The sequence below is a fragment of the Aotus nancymaae genome, unplaced genomic scaffold (assembly GCF_030222135.1).
Source record: "Aotus nancymaae isolate 86718 unplaced genomic scaffold, 86718_ANA_hifiasm-v0.15.2.pri h1tg000014l, whole genome shotgun sequence".
NCBI classification, from domain to species: Eukaryota; Metazoa; Chordata; class Mammalia; order Primates; family Aotidae; genus Aotus; species Aotus nancymaae.
Genome location: NW_026988425.1, coordinates 42,097,390 through 42,120,676, shown reverse-complemented (window position 1 = coordinate 42,120,676; position 23,287 = coordinate 42,097,390). Strand labels below are relative to the sequence as shown.

Below are 23,287 nucleotides of genomic sequence, written 5' to 3'. Positions count from 1 at the left end.
GCTGAAATTTGATGGTGTTTACTGGGCTGCTGCAAGTGCTCAGCCTCAGTACCAACAATAAAAACCCAAAGTATGGTCACTCTGCTCACTGGGCAGAACTCAAGGCTGTTCTCATGACTCTGGTCAACATTCTCCCAAATTACTCTTGCTATATTTTTACTGGCACCTACGTTATTGCCAATAGTCTAGCTGCTTAGTCTACTACTTGGAAGACTTGGTAGATTAAAGACATTCACGCCTCTGGAGCCACAACTGTGGAAAAAACAGCAGATGCTGCTGGAACTATCTGGGTCACTCATTTAGATGTGCATGATAACGGACTATTCTCTAATGAGATCAACTGGAATCAAGCTGCTAACCAAGCCTGCACTGCCCAGATTGCCACTAATGAAGCCTAGAGCCAACATTACTCTGGATATGGTAATACATCCACCACCATTAGAGACTGGGCACAAATTAGAGGACCCTATGTTTCTTACGCAGAAGTTTGCCACTGTTACGTCGGATTTGTGACACCTGCTACAACTTGGTCTGCTTGTCCCGTAGTGAAGGACCAGATAACACAGGGCATTGTTTCTGACTGTTCCCTGCAGACTGACTACACTGGAGCTGTGACCCCACTGCAGGGCTATCAGTGGTGCTTGACCATTGCTGACACTTCCTTAGGTTACAATGTTGCTGTTCCAGTCTCATCAGCTAGTTCTGGCCACACCACTGTGGCTCTTGAAACTAATCTATGTCATATGTTCACCTTTCTAGACCATCTGCAGTCTGATAATGGCTTACCTTTATCCACACACACAAATAACCACAAAAGCTAATCAGTAATTGGCTAACAGTCAAGATACTGATGAACCTTTCATGCTACCATCCATAGATACTGAGTATCTTGTTGAGTATGGCAACACTTTCTCAATGACTCAAAATGATTTCTTTTTTTTTTTGAGACGGAGTTTCGCTCTTGTTACCCGGGCCGGAGTGCAATGGCGCAATCTCGGCTCACCGCAACCTCCGCCTCCTGGGTTCAGGCAATTCTCCTACCTCAGCCTCCTGAGTAGCTGGGATTACAGGCACGTGCCACCATGCCCAGCTAATTTTTTGTACTTTTAGTAGAGACGGGGTTTCACCATGTTGACCAGGATGGTCTCGATCTCTTGACCTCGTGATCCACCCGCCTCGGCCTCCCAAAGTGCTGGGATTACAGGCGTGAGCCACTGTGCCTGCCCCATGGCTCAAAATGATTTCTAACTCTACTTCCCTCACCTTCTTTGTCCAAAAATCTGAGTAAAGCAGTTTGATCACTGAATTTAGTTGTCCCTAGAAAGGGATCATCTCTTCTTGGTTGCTTCCTGGATGATGAAGACAAAAGCAGAGGGGGGAAGTTACCTAAACCTAATTTGAAAAAGTATGAGTCTGCCCTGAACATTATATATACTTTTTGAGATGGAGTTTCACTCTTGTTGCCCAGGCTAGAGTGCAACAGCATGATCTCAGCTCACTGCAACCTCCGCCTTTCAGGTTCAACTGACTCTCCTGCCTCAGCCTCCCAAGTAGCTGGGATTACAGGCATGTGCTACCATGCTCAGCTAATTTTGTATTTTTTTTTTTTTTTTTTAGTAGAGACAGGGTTTCACCATGTTGGTCAGACTGGTCTCGAACTCCTGACCTCAGGTGATCCGCCCGCCTCAGCCTCCCAAACTGCTGGCGTGAGCCACCGCACCTGGCCCACCCTGAACATTCTTAAACATTTTCTTTCCCCCAACAATAATCCTGGGACAACTTGATACCTCTTCCAGGTGACGGCCTGGTCAAAACCAGGCTTAGGAAATTCACACTTCATTCTAGTTCAGCCATCTGGATTCTCTTAATGGAGTAACATCATCTTATAAGAACACTGACCACACAACTGAATTCACTGCTTGCCAAGTATACTCACTTATTATGGCCCATGTGAGCCGAAGTGGGAAACATAATGGGTCTCAGTTTTAAATGTCCTTGTCCTTCTTGCACCTGACTATACCAGATGAAAGGTCTGGATAAGAGGAGGGGATGACTGGAAAAGAGGTGAAGAAGGAATGACAACCTTGCCATCTAGGCAGAGAAACATCTTAAGACTCCAGAAGATTTGGGGCAGGGAGGGATAATAATCTTTGTCAAGCTGGGCGTGGTGGCTCATACCCATAATTCCAGCACTTTGGGAGGGTGAGGTAGGAGGATCACTTGAATCCAGGAGTTTAAGACCAGCATGGAACACATAGTAAGATCCTACCTCTATAAAAAATTTAAAAAGATTAGCTGGGCATGGTGGCACATATCTCAGCTACTTTGGGAGCTGAGGTGGGAAGATCATTTGAACCTGGGAGGTTGTAGCTGCAGTGAGCCATGATTGCACCACTGCATTCTAGCCAGGGTGACACAGTGAGATCCTGTCTCCAAAAACAAAACAACTCTTTCAGAATTACCCCTAGAATCTTTCAAATCAAGAAAAATGCTCAGTTGCAGGTCTCTCCAACTGCTACAAGCATCTTTAAACTGACCACCATGTTTGCCATTCCCTGCCATGTGGTTTCCCTTATCTTTACCAACAAGTCTTTGAAAAACAGCTGGGGATGACTCCTGTGTGTCCTGGCAAAACACCATGCTCCACTACCATTCTCACAGCTGAGATCAGTCCATGAGGTGAACAACTACTACTCAACTCAGCTGGCATTCAGGAGCTTGTGATAAACAGGACTGACTTGGCTGGGTATACTGGCTCACGCCTGTAATCTCAGCACTCTGGGAGGCTGAGGTGGTCGGATCACCTGAGGTCAGGAGTTGGAAACCAGTCTGGCCAACATGGTGAAACCCCATCTCTATTAAAAATAACAAAATCTAGCTGGGCCTGGTGGCACGTGCCTGTAGTGTCAGCTACTGGGGAGGGTGAGGCAAGAGAATTGCTTGAACCTGGGAGGCAGATGCAGTGAGCCAAGATCACACCACTGCACTCCAGCCTGGGCAACCGAGACTCCATCTCATATATGTGAGAGATATATATATATATATATATATATGTATGTCAGATATATGTATCAGATATGTATCTGATATATGTAATATATATCATATATCAGATATATCCTATTTTTATATATATATAAGTATATATATATATAAGTATATATATATAAAAAAATAGGACAGACTCAACTAGCTGTCCTCACAGTCCCTCTGAAAACCAGAACTAGACTCAGTCATTCTAACTGAACTGGGAAAGCAGACTACATTGTAGGCCATGTCAACCTGTGACTCTACACTAATGTAGGTTCTATTTTGGAGGCACAAACAATAGCAAATAGTACTTTCCTTCCAGGGTTTCTATGTGACCCTGGGAATGCTTCTTATATGGAAGCCAGGTACTAATTTCCTTGCCTCACAAAAATACAATGTGACTTGTCAGGCATGGTAGCTCACGCTGGTAATCCCAGCACTTTGGGACGCCGAGGCAGGTGTGTCACCTGGGGTCAGGAGTTCGAGTCCCGTCTTGCCAACATGGCAAAACCCTGTTTCTACTAAAAATACAAAAACTAGCCAGGCATTGTGGTGGGCGCCTGTAATTCCAGCTACTCGGGGGGCTGAGGCAGGAGTATCGCTTGAGCCCAGGAGGTGGAGATTGCAGTGATCCAAGATTGTGCCACTGCACTCCAGCCTGGGTGACAGAGCAAGATTCTGTCTCAAAAAACAGAAAAAAACTTAAAAAAAAAAAAAAGATGACTTATACCTAAGAGGTGGTTATAGGAGACCATCAAGTGTTTAAGGAAGATCAAACAGCCCTTGGATTACTGTTGAGGTCTCTAAAATAAGGCTACTCTTAGTTAGAAATTCTCAAATGAAAGCTTCCTAGAGTAATAATTGACTCACTTATGCACATCCTGTGGGCAGTTTTTTTCTAAAAATAGGATTAATCTAATTTTAAAAAGTGGTACAGAGCAGGGCACAATGGCTGACGCCTGTAATCCTAGCACTTTGGGAGGACAAGGCGGGCGGATCACAAGGTCAGGAGTTCGAGACCACCCTGACCAACATGGTGAAACCCCATCTCTACTAAAAAATACCAAAACTAGCTGTGTGTGGTGGTGCATGCCTGTAATCCCAGCTACTTGGGAGGCTGAGGCAGAATAGCTTCAACCTGGGAGGTGGAGGATGCGGTGAGCTGAGATCGTGTCACTGTACTCCGGCCTGGGCCACAAGAGTGAAACTCAGTCTCAGACAACAAAAAAAATAAAAAATAAAAAAAGGTGGTACAGGTTGGGCATGGTGGCTCATGCCTGTAATCCCAGCACTTTGGGAGGCTGAGGCGGGAGGATCACCTGAGGTCTGGAGTTCAAGACCAGCCTGATCAACATGAATAAACCCCGTCTCTACTAAAAACACAAAGTTAGCCAGGCATGGTGGAGCATGCCTGTAATCCCAGCTACTCGCGGGGCTGAGGCAGGAGAATCGTTTGAACCCGGGAGGCAGAGGTTGCGGTAAGCCGAGATGGTGCCATTACACTTCAGCCTGGGCAACAACAGGGAAACTCCATCTCAAGGAAAAAAAAGTGTTAACAACATTTATGCATGACTTATGCTGATGTGATCACTGATACTACTTGGGCTCTGGAAGACATTTATGTCAGCTTTAAGCCACTGGCCAGGTTTATTATGAATGGCAAACTTGCCCTAGTAGACATCCTCCCTATGGGACAATGCGGAGCCTGTATACTTGCTAAAACATCTTGCTATACTTAGATTAATGCCCAGGGCTGCGTGGAAAAGTCAATACAGAAACTGAAAGACACCTGTTAGTCCAGGATGAACCTTATGGGATGGGTGTATGATTAAGGTAAACACGGCAGGGTGGCCAAATCCTGCTGCTTAAAGTTCTGCTGACTTCAATAAATACTTAAATAAACCCAGTGTGAGAAAAACTGAATAGATTAGGTCCTGTTCCCTATTTTTTGGGGGGTTTTCAGGTGCAGTTTCACTCTTGTTGCCCAAGCCAGAGTGCAATGATGTAAATCTCGGCTCACTGCAATCTCCGAATTCTCCTGCCTCAACCTCCTGAGTAGCTGGGATTACAGGTGCATGCCACCACAACAGTCTAATTTTTTTTATATTTTTAGTAGAAACGGGGTTTCACCATGGTAGCCAGGCTGGTCTCGAACTCCTAACCTCAGATGATCCACCCGCTTCGGCCTCCCATCCCAAAGTGCTGGGATTACAGGCGTGAACCACCTCCCCAGGCCAGGCTTTGATCCCTATGGTCAGATCAATCAGAGTGGCTGAAGGAGTGCTGTACTTATGGGGAAAATTCACCACCAGCCAGAATATAGAAACCAGGATATGGAACAATACGACTCTCCTTGGATCCTCATGTTTCTGCATGTCTTATAAACAAAGACATAGACAATTTTATTTTGGACTATCTTTTCAAAGTTGTCCGTACAGCAAAGAGCTTTGGAAGACAAGAGCCTGTCCTTTTCCAGAATGGAGGGTAGGTTTATTTCTTGTCCAGTATAATGTTTCTTCTTGGGCAAAGGTTGGGCAGGTTTGCCTGTAGCTCATTATAAAAGATCTGAGCTTCCCGAAGATCACAATTCCTCAACTGTGTTGCAAACAACTGTGAGCACAGTACACACCTAGGCCCTGTGTCACCCTTGTGGGACTAGGGGGATGGGGGCAAGATAAACTGATAGAAACATGGAACTCATGCTGCTTTCTTTGCTCTAAGTAATCAAGTCCTTTTCTCTCTGACTCAAGAGTCTCATGTCTTTTGCCAGCATCCATGAAACTGGTTGGCTAAGTTACTAGCTTGCAAATAGGATAAAATCTCAGACCCCCACAATGCTGCCGCCACTCAGTTCTTAACAATGACCCCATTTAAAAAAATAGGCAAAAGATTTGTTCAGGCACCGTGCCAAGGAAGACAAACAGATGGCAAAAGAGCACATTAAAAAATACTCAACACCATTAGTCATTAGAAAAATGCAAATTTAAACCACTATATACCCACCAGCGTGACTAAAATAAAAAAGCCTGACCATATGAAGTATTAACAAGGCTATGAAGAAACTGGAACATTGATAGACTGCAGAATGAAATGTAAAATGGCACAACTATTTTGAAAAAGTCTGGCAGTATCTTAAAATATTAAACATGTATTTACCACACAAGCCAGCTATTCTACTAAGTTATCCACTAAGAAAAATGAAAGCATATTCCAAAAACTCATTACACAGATGTTCATAACCACTTTATTTGTAATAGCCCAAAATTTAAAACAACCTAAATGTCCATCAATAGGTGAATCAACAAATTGTGATATATCCATACAATGGAATAATACTTAGCAGGAAAAGGAATTACCCACTGATACACAATAATATATATGACGTGAATTTCTTTGTTTTTGAGACAGTCTCACTCTGTCGCCCAGGCTGGAGTGCAGTGGTGCAACCTCGGCTCATTGCAACCTCCGCCCCCCCCCCCCCCCCCCGGTTCAAGCGATTCTCCTGCTTCAGCCTCCTGAGTAGCTAGGATCACAGGTGCCTGCTGCTGCAATAGGCTAATTTTTATATTTTTAGTAGCGACGGGGTTTCACCGTCTTGGCCAGGCTGGTCTTGAACTCATGACCTTGTGATCCGCCTACCTCAGTCTCCCAAAGTGCTGGGATTACAGGCGTGAGCCATCGCACCCTGCTTTTTTTTGAGATGGAGTCTCGCTCTGTCTCCCAGGCTGGAGTGCAATCGCACAATCTCAGGTCACTGCAGCCTCTGCCTCCTGGGTTTAAGTGATTCTCCCCCTTCAGCCTCCCAAGTAGCTGGGGAATCCACCATGATGCCCCGCTAATTTTTGTAGAGATGGGGTTTCTGTTGGCCAGGCTGGTCTTCAACTCCTGACCTCAGGTGATTTGCCTGCCTCAGCCTCCCAAACTGCTGGGATTACAGGTGTGAGTGACCATGCCCAGCATAAATTTCAAAATAATTATGGTAAGTGAAAGAAATTAGACAAGAACTACCATACCATTACATGTACATAAAATTATAGGGATTAAGATAGGAATAGGGAGAGAGCAATGGATTACAAAATTACACAAGGAAACTGGAGAGTGATGGATGTGATTATCACTGTTTGTGCTAACGGCTTCACAGGAATGTACATGTATGCTAAAGGTCATCAAATTGTATACTTCAATATGTGCAGCTTATTGTATATTATACCTTATTAAAGATTTAAAAATATTAAAACTACAGTAACATACCACTATATACCCAATTAGAATGCCTAAAGCAGGAGTCAGCGAACTCCGGCCTAATGGTAGCGCGTTTTACGTCAACAAAGTCTTATTAAAACATAGCTAAACCCATTTACATGCTGTCTATAGCTGCCTTGCTACAACAGCAGATCTGAATAACTGCAACAGAAACTATATGGCATGTAAGTCTAAATACTTATCTCCCTTTAATAAAATGTTTGCCAACTCCTGACCTCAAGTTTAAAAAAAAACCTTGACAATATCAAGTGTTGGTGAAGATAGGGCATAAGTGGTTGTGTTTCAGCAAAAATGTAAATAATAAAACCACCATTTTTTTTTTTGAGATGGAGTCTCGCTCTGTTGCACAGGCTGGAGTGCAGCGGAATGATCACTGCAGCCTCAACCTCCTGAGCTCAAGCAGTTCTCCTACCTCAGCTTCCCAAGTAGCTGGGCCTACAGGCATGTGCCACCACTCCCAGCTAGTTAAACATTTTTTTTTGTAGAGATAGGGTCTCACTATGTTGCCCAGGCTGATCTTGAACTCCTGGGATCAAGGGATGCTCCTGCCTTAGCTTCCCAAAGTGCTAGGATTACAGGCATGACCCACCATGCCCAGCACATAAAACCACTTTAAAACAAGTTTCCCAAAGTGCTAGGATTACAGGCATGAGCCACCATGCCCAGCACATAAAACCACTTTAAAAAACAAACTGTCAAAACTGTTTTCCAAAGTTAAACGTACACCAAATAACTAAGCTCTATTCCACTTCTAGATGTTTACTCAGAGAAATGAAAACATATATCCACTCAAAGATCTGTATACAGCAGCATTATTTTAATAGACAAAAACTAAAAAAAAATCCAAAGTCATCAGAAAAACAAATTGTAGTATATCCACACTGTGGAATACTACTCAGCAATGAAAAGGAACAAAATAACACCCACAACCACATGGACAAATCTCAAAAACACAATGCTAAGGTAAATAAAGTAAAACATGAACTTTGTACTGTACACTACAGGAAAACTACAGTGATAAAAATCAGATCAATGACTGCCTGGGGCTAGAGATCAGGATCAACTGCAAAGAATCATGAGACAAGCTTCTAGAATGATAAAAGTGTTCCCCTGATCTTGACTGTGGTGGTGTCTATATCACTGTATAAAATTACCAAAATTCAAACTCTACATTTAAAATGAGTGAATGGTATTACATGTAAATTACATCTCAACAGCCTGGGGAGGAAGAATCTATAAGGTTAACTGCAGCTTCCTAACAACAGAAACCTCATATACAGTTGTTGTTTTTTGTTTTTTTTGAGACAGAGTCTCGCTCTGTCATCCAGGCTGGAGTGCAATGGTGAGATCTCGGCTCACTGCAACCTCCACTGGGTTCAAGCAATTCTCCTGTCTCAGCCTCCTGAGTAGCTGGGACTAAAGGACTAAAGGCACACACCACCAAGCCCCGCTAATTTGTGTATTTTTTTTTGAAGACAGAGTCTTGCTCTGTCACCAGGAGCCAGGCTGGAGTGCAGTGGCGCAATCTCAGCTCACTGCAATCTCCGCCTCCTGGATTCAAGCAATTCTCCTGCCTCAGCCTCCTGCGTAGCTGGGACTACAGGTGCACGCCACCACGCCCAGCTAATTTTTGTATTTTTTAGTAGAGATGGGGTTTCACCATGTTGGCCAGGATGGTCTCCATCTCTTGACCTTGTGATCCGCCCGCCTCAGCCTCCCAAAGTGCTGGGATTACAGGCGTGAGCCAATGCGCCCGGCCACAATTTTTGTATTTTTAATAGAGATGGGGTTTTACCATATTGGTCAGGCTGGTCTCGAACTCCTGACCTCAGATGATCTGCCTGCTTCAGCCTCCCAAAGTGCTAAGATTACAGGCATGAGCCACCATTCCCAGTCTACACAGTTTTACGTAAATAATGTAATTTCAGCAAAGCAAAACGAGGTCCTAATTTTTTTTCAGTGTCGTTCAAAATGTTTACACCATATTCCAAAAATAATTCCATAATGCATATGTGAGAAGATATGCACCTTCTGTATCTGCAAAAGAGTTATACGGTTGCCTTAAGCAGTCCAACTAAATTAATTTTTATTCCTAAATTGTTTGGCCTGTTAAATCGTATGTCTTCATTACAAAGGTCCCATAAAGCTCTTGGTTACTGTCACTCCTTTGATGACAAATATTTGCTCCATTGATACAAAATTAATACCCCACTTTGGAATGATCCAATACCAATTCTACCATAACTTTCTCCTTAAGGATCAACTTACAGTATAATCAGTTGGAACACATTTTAAATGACAAACTCAACTTGCTGGTATCAACCTCCACCTCCCAGGTTCAAGCGATTCTCCTGCCTCAGCTTCCCAAGTAGCTGGGACTACAGGCACACACCATCATGCCTGGCTAATTTTTGTATTTTTAGTAGAGACAGGGTTTCACTACGTGAAATGTGGGAGCACTAATATGATTATTGTTGTAATGGAAAATATAAAAGATAAAAATACAGAATAATAGAAGTACCTAAGTCAACCTGCTTCACTCAGTGAGGAAAAGCTTCAAGTTGTTGGCTCTCACCTGAGCCCAGAAAGATGAGTAAGATTTCACTAAGATTTTGCCAATGAACAAGCAGACAGATGGCAATCCAAGAAATGAATAGAACATATGCATAATCATGTTATTATGTGGCAGGTACTGTTTTAAGAGCTTTACACATACTACTTCCTTAAAAAATAGATCTAAAATAGGATAAAATATTTGGAGATTTCATCTGACTCAGAGCTCACTTTTCAATAGCCCTAACCACAAGGCATTTGTAAAAATCAATCGGCCGGATGCGGTGGGGCTCACGCCTGTAATCCCAGCACTTTGGGAGGCCACGGCAGGCTACGTGAGCTCACGAGTTCCAGACCAGCCTGAATGACACGGTGAAACCCTGACTCAACTAAAAATACAAAAATTAGCCAGGCATATAGCGGCAGGGGCCTGTAATCCCAGCTACTCAGGAGGCTGAGGCAAGAGAATCACTTGAACCTGGGAGGCGGAGGTTGCAGTGAGCTGAGATCGCACCACTGCACTCCAGTCTGGGCAACAGAGTGAGAATCCGTCTCAAAAAACAAACCAAAAAAACAACAATCAACAGCAACTGTTGTATCATTGCAGCTACTGTGGTGGCATTACAAGTTTGGGCTATCAAGAAGCTGAACAAAAACTGAAAGGGAAAACTGGAGAATGAGATGTTCATAGGGGGCTTTAAAAAGCTCTGACAGGCCGGGCACGGTGGCCCATGCCTGTCATCCCAGCACTTTGGGAGGCTGAGAAGGGTGGATCACCTGAGGTCAGGAGTTAAGGACCAGCTTGGCCAACATACATGGTGAAATCCTGTCTCTACCAAAAATAAAAAAAAATTAGCCGGGCATGGTGACGTCTGTAATCCCAGCTACTCGCGAGGCTGAGGAAGGAGAATCGCTTGAACCCAGGAGGCAGAGAGTGCAGTGACCTGAGATCGTGCCATGCACTCCAGCCTGGGCAACTCAAAACTCTGTCTCAAAAAAAACCTCTGACATATGCCAGAGAACCTAGAAGGCCACGCACATGCACAAAGCTGTACAGATGTCCAGGAAAGACCTTAGCAAACTCTCATCTCTATCTGACCTTGAGGTTCTGTTAACACAGGAAGTAAAGGCAAAAGCAGTTATAAAACTGCTTGATGGGACACTGATGTTGTGCCCTATAAAGAGAGCTCCCCAACATAAATGTGGAGACTTAACTGATTTAGGACATTGAAGAAAATTTCCATCCAATGATCACTTTGTTCAGTAAACTACCTAAGCAGAGACTTCAATGGCCATACACAAAATATAGAATGTACAGAATTATAGGAAAGGACTTACAGAAGTCCAAGAAAGTCACTAAACCAGTAACAGTAAGAAACCATGTCTAGCTCATCTAAACTAGTTCCAGTGGGATAGAGAACTAAATTTCAAATACAGCATGTAGTTGAAGATAAAGTTGGAACAGATATGCTGGAGAAGCAGATCACTGCTTTTGAGGAATATGTGCAGTCCACGGATGTGCCTCCTTTTAAGAAGATTTAAAATCCATCCTGGATCACTGTACTTAAATATGTTTCAAAGATCAAAAAAAAAGAAACCATGTTTGGCCAAGTATGGTGGTTTATGCCTGTAATCCCAGCACTTTGGGAAGCTGAGGTGGGCACAGCTCTTGACCCCAGGAGTTCGAGACTAGCCTGGGCAACATGATGAAACCTCGTCTCTACAAAAAATACAGAAATTAGCTGGGCATGGTGGCAAGCATCTGTGGTCCCAGCTACTTGGGAAGCTAAGGTGGGAAGATCTCTTGAGCATGGGAGGTTGAGGCTACAGTGAGCCAAGATTGTGCCACTGCACTCCAGCCTGGGTGACAGAGTGAAACCCTGTCTCAAAAACAAAACCGAACCAAACACAAACAAACCATGTCTGAGAGAGAGAAAGGGGGTAGGAAGGTAAGGGGTGGGATTTAAATACAACTTATTTAAAAATATCCAATTTTTGGCCAGGCCCAGTGGCTCACGCCTGTAATCCCAGCACTTTGGCGGGCCAAGGATGGATCACAAGGTCAGGAGTTCGAGACCAGCCCGGCCAAGATGGTGAAATCCCATCTCTACTAAAAATACAAAAAAATTAGCCAGGTATGGTGGTGGGCACCAGTAATCTCAGTTACTCAGGAGCTTGATGCAGAGAATTGCTTGAACCCAGTAGGCAGAGGTTGCAGTGAGCTGAGATCACACCACTGCACTCCAACCTGGGTGACAGAGCGAGACTCCACTTCAAAAAAATTTTAAAAAATCACAATTTTCAAAAAAAAACCCACAAAAACCAAAAATCTATTTTTTTTTTTTTGAGACGGAGTCTCGCTTTATCTCCCAATGACATAAACTCAATTATGTTCCCCAAATCCAATTTAGGCCACTGCTACAGAACGTTTCACTGTTCTGCTCCCAAGAATCTCTCCAAATTGACATACCACTCACTAACACGAGCAGCAAAAGGGTCACACAGAACATTCTTTCATTCAAGATTTAACCACATTTCATTTAAGGCTCTCATTCAAGATTTAACCACAAATCTGACATCACCCCATCTATATATATTTCCTTTAATCTTTTTGAAAAGAGATGGTCTGATTAGGTATATATCCTCAGAACACATCTCTATTTTGACATCCATGCTCAGGTCTCTCTGCAATAGAGAACTGATCTGGTTTAATTGGCATGCATGCATCTGTCTGTCTATTCACAAATGTTTCCTGTACACCTGTTATATGCCAGGCGCTAAGAATCAAAGAATATATATACATATCAAGCTCTTGTCAGAAAAGTTTAATCTTGAACTGTCAAACTAAGAGAGAATATTACAGATGAGTGCAGTTCAGTAAGTTATCTAAATTTTTATCTCTTAAAAAATTTTTTCTCCAGCCAGGCATGGTGGCTCACACCTGTAATCTCAGCACTTGGGAAGGCTGAGGTGGGCAGATCACTTAAGATTGGGAGTTCAAGACCATCTTGGGCAACATGGTGAAACCCATGTCTCTACTAAAAATACAAAAATTTGCTAGGGATCGTGGCAGGCACCTGTAATCCCAGCTACTCAGGAGGCTGAGGCAGGAGAATTGCTTGAACCTGGGAGGCGGAGGTTGCAAGTGAGCCAAGAGAACACCACTGCACTCCAGTCTGGACGACAGAGCAAGACTCCATGTCAAAACAACAACAAAAAACAGGGTCTCACTCTGTTGCCCAGGCTCGTATGCAGTCAGTGGCATGACCACAACTCACCACAGCCACAACCTTGCCAGCCTCAGGCGATCCTCCCACCTCAGCCTCCTGAGTAGTGAGGATAACAGGCATGCACCACCACAAACAACTAATGTTTGTATTTTTTTGTAGAGACGGGGTTTCACCATGTTGCCCAGGCTGGCTGCAAACTCCTGGGATCAAGCCATCCATGCACCTCAGCCTCCCAAAGTGCTGGGATTATAGGAGTGAGCCACTGGGCCTGGCCTAATGTTTTCTTAATATGTCTTAGGAGAAATTTTAACACTAGGAATGGCTCCTCAGCAACTGATTTGTTCTCGTCCTCTAACAATGAATAATGTAACTGAAAACACTTTTTCTTTTAACTAAGTGTACTTAGAGCCAGATTTAGCCCATCTACTATGTAGACTTATGGTATACATTTTTGGCTATCATACTTCTAACATGAAATGATTAACTCCTTATTACCACTTGATCTATTTATTTCCACTAATTTCCCTATGTTTAAATAGTGTTATGTTAATCTTTGTAAGCCAAACCCTTTGTAAAATAAGGCTTGGTACAAACAACAACTTGAATCCAACAAAACATTTTATAGGGATCCAGATCCTTAAAAAGCTGTCTAGACTTATTTTATTAGATACCAAAGATGCTACTTTATTTAATCTTAGCAGTTTTAACACATGAATAGGTTATCAAAGTCAAGTGAAAGAACAATCAGTATCCAGAAGATTTTTTTATAGATCCTTAAATATTCTTAGTTCTTCACTAACAGAATGAACATGACTGAATATGACTTTCTGAACCCCATTAAAAAAATAAGTACCTGACTTCAAGGGCTTTGATAGCTTCTAGCATTTGTAGAAACTCTGCTGCTTTCCATACGTCATTGGCTTCTTCTTCGCCTTGTATCATTAATTTTGCTGTATATGTGAACTCAATTAAATGGCGAAAGGCCATTTTACTAACACCTGTAAAGAAGATGTACATTAGAGCACGTATTCATATTGACTCAAAATCTTGTAACGTTTAGTAAAGAAAGAAAAGCTAAGGGCTTGGAGCTTGATTAGTATTTTTTATTTTTGGAAACTATTTTCTGGCAGTAAATCTCATTAGCAATACAGTAATATCACAGTCAAATTCCACCACTACCTAGCTGGAAAATCTTAAACTACTTTAAGATTTTTCCCAAAGATTTCTTGAGGCTCTTGGAGAAAGAACAGTAAGATTCTATCACTCAAATATATGAATTGGCTATTACATGTCAGACATGCTACATTTCTTGCCAGGGAGATTACAGCTGTGCCAAGTCAGCTCCAAAATCTTCAATAGTTTTTCACAACTTAGCAAACAAAATTTAGTATCTCTCTGACTTTATTTCAAGGCCTTTCACATTATTTTCCTATTTACCTTTCCAAATTTTAACCTGTTTCACATACAAACTGTATAACATTTCTTAGACCCTGCACTTTTTTTTTTTTTTTTGAGACGGAATTTCACTCGTTACCCAGGCTGGAGTGCAGTGGTGCGATCTCGGCTCAATGCAACCTCTGCCTCTGGGGTTCAAGCAATTCTCCTGCCTCAGCCTCCCGAGTAGCTGGGACTACAGGCGTGCGCCACCATACCCAGCTAATTTTTGTATTTTTAGTAGAGACGGGGTTTCACCATGTTGACCAGGATGGTCTCGATCTTTTGACCTCGTGATCCACTCGCCTCGGCCTCCCAAAGTGCTGGGATTACAGGCGTGAGCCACCACGCCTGGCCAAACCCTGCACTCTCTAATAGCTGACTTGGCTTTATTAACACCTTCCTAGTTGAATGCTTAATCATTTTATCTCTGATTATACTCATCCTACCACCCCTTAAAGGTCCAACTCTAATGGTACATGTTCAATGAAACCTTTTAACATTCAAGAACAACATGAGATCTACCCTCTTAACACATTTTTAAGTGTACATTATTGTTGACTATAGGTACACTGTACAGATCTCTAGAGTTTATTCATCTTGCTCAGTTCAAACTTTATGCCCATTGATTAGTACATGTCCATTTCCTCCTCCCTCCCAGTCCCTAGTAACCCCTATTCCACTCTGACTTCCAATCTATTTTAGACAGCTCATATGAGTGGAAGTAACAATTTTAGATTCCTCATATAAATGGAAATATGCAGTGTATGTCTTTCTGTTACTGGCTTATTTCACAGAGCATAATGTCCTCAATGTTCATTCATGTTGTTGCATATGCAGCATATCCTTGTTTTTAAAAACTGAATTCCATTAGATACACATACTACATTTTCTTTATCCATTAATCTGTTGATGAATATTTAGGTTATTTCCTCTCGTGGCTACCGTAAATAGTGCTGCAATAAACATAGGAGTGCTAAAACTTCAAGATCCCGATTTCAGTTCTTTTGGATAAATGCCCAGTAAGTAGTATTGCTGAATTGTATGGTGTTTTCTTTTAATTTTGTGAGGAACATTCATACTGTTTCCATAATGGCTGCACCCATTCCCACCAACAATGTGCAAGGATTCCAATTTATTCATATCCTCATCAACACTAGTTGTCTTTTTTTTTTTTTTTGAGAGGGAGTCTCGCTCTGTTGCCCAGGCTGGAGTGCAGTGCTGCAGTCTTGGCTCACTGCAACCTCGGTCTCCCAGGTTCAAGCAATTCTTCTGCTTCAGCCTCCTGAGTAGCTGGGATTACAGGTGTGCACCACTATACCCAGTTAATTTCTTTTTTTGAATTTTTAGTAGAGACAGGGTTTCACCATGTTGGTCAGGTTGGTCTTGAACTCCTGACCTCATGATCCACCCACCTTGGCCTCCCAAAGTGCTGGGATTACAGGCGTGAGCATCTTTTTTTTTTGACAGCCATCCTGAAAGGTGTGAAGTGATACCTCATAGGGTTCTGATTTGCATTTATTTCCCTGATGACTAGTGATGTTGAACATTTTTTTCATAAATCTGTTGGCCATCTGTATGTTTTCTTTGGAGAAATGTCTATTCAAGTTATTAGAACATTTTAAATACATTTTTAATTTTTTCTACATCATTCGGACTATAGAGTTGACACTTTTTTTTTTTTTTGAGTTACCACGTTTTTCAATTGGGTAGATTTTTTTTTTACTATCAGTTGTGGGAGTTTCTTATATATTTTAGGGATTCATTCCTTATCAGTTATTTGGTTTTGCAAATATTTTCTCCTTAGATTTCCTTTCACTCAGTTTTTCCTTTGCTGTACAGAAGCTTTTTAGTTTGATGTAGTCCCAGCTGTCTATTTTTTGTTGTTGGCTATGCTTTTGATGTCACATCCATGAAATCATTGCTCAGAATGACGTCATGAAGCTTCCCCCTCATATTTTCTTCCAGGAGATTTACATTTTTGGTCTTATGTCTAAGTCTCTAATTCATTTTGAGTTTCTTTGTGCAGTAAAGATAGGGGTCCAATTTCATCTTTTTGCATGTGAATATCTAATTCTTTCAACATCATTTGTTGCAGAGAATATTCCTTCCCTATTGTACATTCTTGGCACCCTTGAAGATCAGTTGACCATATTATTTGCATGGATTATTCGTAGGCTCTCCATTCTGCTCCATTGTTCTGTATGCATGTCTTTATGCTAGTCCCATACTGTTTTGACTATTGTAGCTCTGTAAAATATTTTGGTATCAAGAAGTATGATGTTGGCTGGGCGCAGTGGCTCATGCCTATAATCCCAGCACCTTGGGAGGCCAAGGCTGATGGATCACCTGAGGTCAGGAATTCAAGACCAGCCTGGTCGATACGGTGAAACTCAGTCTCTACTAAGAAAGAAAAAAGAAAAAAAATTAGCTGGGGGTGGTGGTGCATACCTGTAATCCCAGCTACTTGGGAGGCTGAAGCAAGAGAATCACATGAACCCAGGAGGCAGAGACTACAGCAGACTACAATCACACCATTGCACTCCAGCCTGGGCAAAAGAGCGTGACTCCCTAAAAAGAAAAAAAAGCTATGATGCCTCTAACCTTTGCTCTTTCTCAAGACTGATTTGGCTATTCCAAGACTATCTGTAGTTCCATATGAATTACTGAATTGCTTTTTCTGATTTCATAAAAAAGAAATAAAAAATTCCATCAGGATTTTGAGGGATTATATTGAATCTATAGTCCACTTTCTGTAATACAGGCTGGATATCCCTCAGATGAAAAGCTTGAGATCACAACTGTTTTGGAGTTTAGAATATTTGCATTATACTTAACATTGTTTGAGCATTCCAAAGCTGAAAATCTGAAATCCAAAATGCTCCAACAAGCATTTCCTTTGAGTCAGGTTGATGCTCAGAAAGTTTCAAATTTTATAGCAGTTCAGATTTGTTTTTTTTTTTTTTTTTGAGATGAAGTCTCACTCTGTTGCCCAAGATGGAGTGTAGTGGTGCAATCTCAGCTCACTGCAATCTCCACCTCCCAGGTTCAAGTGATTCTCCTGCCTCGGCTTCCCAAGTAGCTGGGCCTACAGGCACATGCCATCATGCCTGGCTTATTTTTGTATTTTTAGTAGAGACAGGGTTTCACTACATTGGTCAGGCTGGTCTTGAACTCCTAACCTCGTCATCTGCCCACCTTGGCCTCCCAAAGTGCTGGGATTATAGGCATGAACCACCGTGCTTGGCCAGCAGTTCAGATTTTCAAATCTGAGATGCTCAATGTGTATGGATAATTTAACAATATTAAGTGTTCTAAATCCATGAAGATCTATTGTGTCTTTAATTTCTTTTTTTGAGATGGAGTCTTGCTCTCTTACCCAGGCTAGAGTGCAGTGGTGCATCTTTTCACTGCCACCTCACCCTCCTGGGTTCAAGCAATTCTCCTGCCTCAGCTTCCCAAGTAGCGGGGACTACAGGCACGGGCCACCATACCCGGCTAATTTTAAAATTTTGTTTAGTAGAGACACGGTTTCACCATGTTGATCAGGCTGGTCTTGAACTCCTGACCTCAAGCAATCCACCCACCTCTGCCTCCCAAAGTACCCAGGCCCAATTTCTTTAATGTTTTATGGTTCTCAGTACTGCATGTCTCTCACCTACAGTGAAAGGTTAAGCTTATTCCTAAGTATTTTATTCTTTTTGGTGCCAATATAAATGGGACTGTTCTCCTAATTTGCTTTTCGGATAATTTATTATTAGTGTATAAAAATGCAACTGATGGCCAGGCGTGGTGGCTCACGCCTGTAATCACAACACTTTGCGAGGACGAGGTGAGTGGTTTACCTGAGGTCAGAAGTTTGAGATCAGCCTGGCCAACATTGTGAAATCCTGTCTCTACTAAAAATACAAAAATTACCAAGGCATTGTGGTGGGTGCCTGTAATTCCAACTACTCTGGAGGCTGAGGCAGGAGAATCGCTTGAACCCAGGAGGCGGAGGTTGGCAGTGAGCTGAGGTCGCACCACAGCTCTTTAAAAAAAAAAAAAAAAAAAAAAGCAACTGACTTTTGTGTGCTGATTTTGTATCCTCCATCTTTAATAAAATTATTCTAGTAGTTTTTTTTGGGGTGTAGAATAACTACTAAAATTTAGTAGAATAACTATTAAAATTATTCTAGTTTTTTTATAGAAAACTTTAAAGTTTTCTATATATATAAGATGGTCATCTGCAAAAAAGAGATTGACTTCTTTTCTGATTTGGATGGCATTTACTTTTCTTGCCTAATTGCTCTGTCAAGGATTTCCAGTACTATACTGAAGAGGTGAGAGTAGGCATCCTTGTCTTGTTCCTTGATGTTAAGAGAAAAAAGTGTCACTTTTTCACTACTGAGTATGTTAGCTATGGGCCTTTATTATGTTGAAATAATTTCCTTCTATTCCTAGTTTGTTCAGAGTTCTTTTTTTTTTTTTTTTTTTTTTGAGACGGAGTTTCACTCTTGTTACCCAGGCTGGAGTGCAATGGTGCGATCACGGCTCACCACAACTTCCGTCTCCTGGGTTCAGGCAATTCTCCTGCCTCAGCCTCCCGAGTAGCTGGGACTACAGGCGTGTACCACCATGCCCAGCTAATTTTTGCATTTTTAGTAGAGATGGGGTTTCACCATGTTGACCAGGATGGTCTTGACCTCTTGACCTCGTGATCCACCCATCTCGGCCTCCCAAAGTGCTGGGATTATAGGCGTGAGCCACCGCGCCCAGCCCCTGTTCAGAGTTCTTAATGGGAAAAGGTATTAAATTTTGCCCAAGGCTTTTTCTTTATCTATTGAGATGTTCATGTCATTTTTCTCCTTTATTCTGTTAGTATGGTATATCACATTTATTAATTTTCATATGTTGAACTATCCTTGCATCCTAAGGATGAATCTCCCTTAGTCATGGAATATTATCCTTTTACCTTGCTGTTAGAATCAGTCTACTAGTATTTCACTGAGGATTTTTCATCTATATTCATGAAGGATATTGAGCTATAGTTTTTTTTGTGGCATCTTTGTCTTGCTTTGGTACTGGGGTAATGCTGGCCTACAAATGAATTTGGAAGTATGCCTTCCTCTTCAGTTTTTTGGAAGGCTATGAGGATTGGCATTAATTTTTCTTTTAATATTTCATTGAATTAATCAATGAAGCCATTTAGTCCTACACTTTGTTGGGAGGTTTCTGAAAACTGATACAAGTTCAATAGCAGTTGTAGGTCTGTTCACATCTTCTATTCCTTCATGAATTAACCCATCTATGCCTAGTGCTCCATTATTGGAACGCTAAGCATGTGGGAGTTATTTACACCCTACTGCTCAAAGTCATCACCAAGGTCTGATTTTTCAAATTAAAAAAATTACAACCTCAGGCACAAATGGGTTAACAATGAAACATTCTTTATTACTTCTCCAAGCCTCAACTCTGTACCGGTTCATGATAGTTTATGGACATCTCTTGACTGTAAGCTACTTGAGGAAAACGATTTTTGATCTGTACACTCACATCACAGTACCTAACAGTGCTTCCTAAAATGCAGGAACACAAAGTAGTAATAAATGAATAAACACTAAAGTCATATTCTTTTTTTTTTTAAAGACAGAGTCTCGCACCATCACCGAGACTGGAGTGCAATGGTCTGATCTTGGCTCACCGCAACCTCTGCCTCCTGGGTTCAACTGATTCTCTTATTCTCCTGCCTCAACCTCCCGAGTAGCTGGTATTACAGGTTCCCACCACCACATCCAGTTAATTTTTTCTATTTTTAGTAGAGATGGGGTTTCACTATGTTGGCCAGGCTGATCTCAAACTCTTGATCTCATGATCCGTCTACTTCAGCCTCCCAAAGTGTTGGGATTACAGGCACGAGCTACAGTGCCCCGCCTAAAGTCGCTTTCAAAATTATGCATTTATCATTGATACTTTTCTTTGCCAGTTTTGTGTTTAAAATTTAGTCCTAAAGTGATACGCTGTTTCAGAAAACAGTAAGAATACTGGTAGAATATCATTTAAGTGTTCAAAAGCAGCATCCTCTATTTGTGTAAACAAAGGTTACTGGCCAGGCATAGTGGCTCATGCCTGTAATCCCAGCACTTTGGGTAGCAGAGGTAAGCAGATCACTTGAGGTCAGGAGTTCGAGATCAGCCTGGCCAACGTGGTAAAACACCATCTCTATAAAAAATATACAACAATTAGCCAGGTGTGGTTGTGTGTGCCTGTAATCCCAGCTACTGGGGAGCCTGAGGCAGGAGAATCACTTGAACCTGGGAGGTGGAGGTTGCAGTGAGCCAAGATCACCCCACTGCACTACAGCCTGGGCAACAGAAAGAGATTCCATTGCAAAAAAAAAAAAGGAAAGATACCATTCAGGAAGTTAGAACTTTCACATTTTACTCACAGCTCTTCCATGAACTGAATGATTTGGAGCAATTCAGAACCTCTGAGCTTCAGCAGACTCATTTTCAAAATGTCTAAAAGTAATCTGAATATTGATAAACACTGTAAAATATAGTAAGACCAAGTTACACTCTATCAAATAAGCAAACAAAAGTAAATGGACTTGGCCGGGCATGGTGGCTCACACCTGTAATCCTAGCATTTTGGGGAGGCGGGCAGATCACGAGGTGGATCTCAGGAGATCGAGACTATCTTGGCCAACCTCATGAAACCCCATCTCTACTAAAAATAAAAAAAACAATTTAGCTGGGCGTGGTGGTGCAGACCTGTAGTCCCAGTTACTCAGGAGGCTAAGGCAGGAGAATTGCATGGACCTAGGAGGCAGAGGTTGCAGTGAGCCGAGATCACGCCACTGTGCTACAGCCTGGGCGACAGTGTGAGACTCCGTCACCAAAAAAAAAAAAAAAAAAAAAAAGTAACTGGACTCACTGAGGGCTAGTTTTGTTTGGCTCCCTTAGTAATTTTTTCCCCTTGTTGCTCTCATTTATCCTTTAGTATATGAGTAGCCCAGGGAAAACACAATTAGCTTTTGCTGCCTTTCAGAACTTTTGGCCGAAAGTTTAAAAGCACAAGAAAAATTCTTTTTTTTTTTGAGACGGAGTCTCGCTCTGTCTCCAGGCTGGAGTGCAGTGGTGCCATCTCGGCTCACTGCAACGTCCGCCTCCTGGGTTCAAACAATTCTCCTGCCTCAGCCTCCTGAGTAGCTGGGACTACAGGCGTGTGCCACCACGCCCTGCTAAGTTTTGTATTTTTTAATAGAGACGGTGTTTCACCATGTTGGCCAAGATGGTCTCCATCTCTCGACCTTGTGATCCGCCCGCCTCGGCCTCCCAAAGTGCTGGGATTACAGGCATGAGCCATCACACCCGGCCAAGAAAAATCCTTTTTAAAACAATATGTAGGCCAGGTGCGGTGGCTCACGCCTGTAATCCCAGCACTTTGGGAGGCCGAGGCGGGCGGATCACGAGGTCGAGAGATGGAGACCATCCTGGCCAACATGGTGAAACTCCGTCTCTACTAAAAATACAAAAATTAGCTGGGCGTGGTGGCGCGCGCCAGTAGTCCCAGCTACTCGGGAGGCTGAGGCAAGAGAATTGCTTGAACCCGGGAGGCAGAGGTTGAAGTCAGCCGAGATCACGCCACTGAACTCCAGCCTGGCGCCTGGAGACAAAGTGAGGCTCTGTCTCAAAAAAAAGAAAAAAAACCAATATGTAAATGTTTCCAAAAGTAGAATGAGATTTTGATTTTTAATCAAATACACATACATACCACTTACTACATATATAAAAGGCACGGCTCTAAATACTTTACAGGCATTAACTCACTTAATCCTCATAACAACTCTATAAAGTGATAAAACCCAGACGGTCTGACTCCTAAGTCTATGACAAAGATTTTAAATAGCTTACTAAAAAGATAAAAATTTTAAACTTTTCCTTTCATGCTCTCATTCACTACAGGTTCATGATCTCTTACTCATAATTCAAGTCGTCCCAATTTTTTTTTTTTTTTTGAGATGAAGTCTTGCTCTGTTGCCCAGGCTGGAGTGCAATGGTGCCATCTCAGCTCACTGAAACCTCTGCCTTCCAGGTTCAAGCGATTCTACTGCCTCACCCTCCTAAGTAGCTAGGATTATAGGTGTGTGCCACCACACCCAACTAATTTTTGAATTTTTAGTAGAGATGGGGTTTCACCATGTTGGTCAGCCTGGTCTCGAACTCCTGATCTCGTGATCAACCTGTCTTGGCCTCCTAAAGTGCTGGGATTACAGGCATGAACCACTGTGCCCAGCCAATTTTTTTTTTTTAACAGACACACATACATCTACCCCTCCATGTTATTCTCTGGTGGTAGGATGGGTGAATTACTGCTTATTCTTCCAACCAATTTACATCTTGAGTTTTATTAATATTTTTACCAGAAAGGCTTTGCTGAACTCTGAGGGAACCATATGCTAGGAATGTAAACTAATTTAGCTAGAAAAATCTTAATACCACCAAGATTCTCAAATATATTAGAATTTCATTATCATTCCTCTGATTTCCTGCTCAAGTCCAAATACCTATTGACAATCTCTTGAGGGGAACCTTCCACTTGGAGAAAAATCCATATGCCATGTACTGTCAACACACAGCCAGTCAAAAAATGTGGTAAGGGCCAGGCGCAGTGGCTAACGCCTGTAATCCCAACACTTTGGGAGGCCAAGGAGGGCAGATCACCCGAGGTCAGGAGTTCAAGACCAGCATGGCTAACATGATAAAACCCAGTTTCTACTAAAAAAATACAAAAAA

The 23,287-nt window shown here is 42.2% G+C and overlaps 1 protein-coding gene across 9 annotated transcripts in view; it reads right to left on the bottom strand.

The window, feature by feature from the left end:
* The window catches only part of ZNF131 (zinc finger protein 131), a 53,788-nt gene that overhangs the window by 21,916 nt on the left and 8,585 nt on the right, over nt 1–23,287 (bottom strand). For 8 of the 9 annotated variants that reach the window (XM_012449517.3, XM_012449522.3, XM_012449518.3 and 5 more), the window contains one exon: nt 13,930–14,074. In XM_012449517.3, the coding sequence (XP_012304940.1) occupies nt 13,930–14,074 (145 nt within the window). Of the gene's footprint in view, nt 1–13,929; nt 14,075–20,937; nt 21,217–23,287 lie in introns of those variants that run through there. The other variant, XM_012449524.3, reaches the window with a different exon arrangement.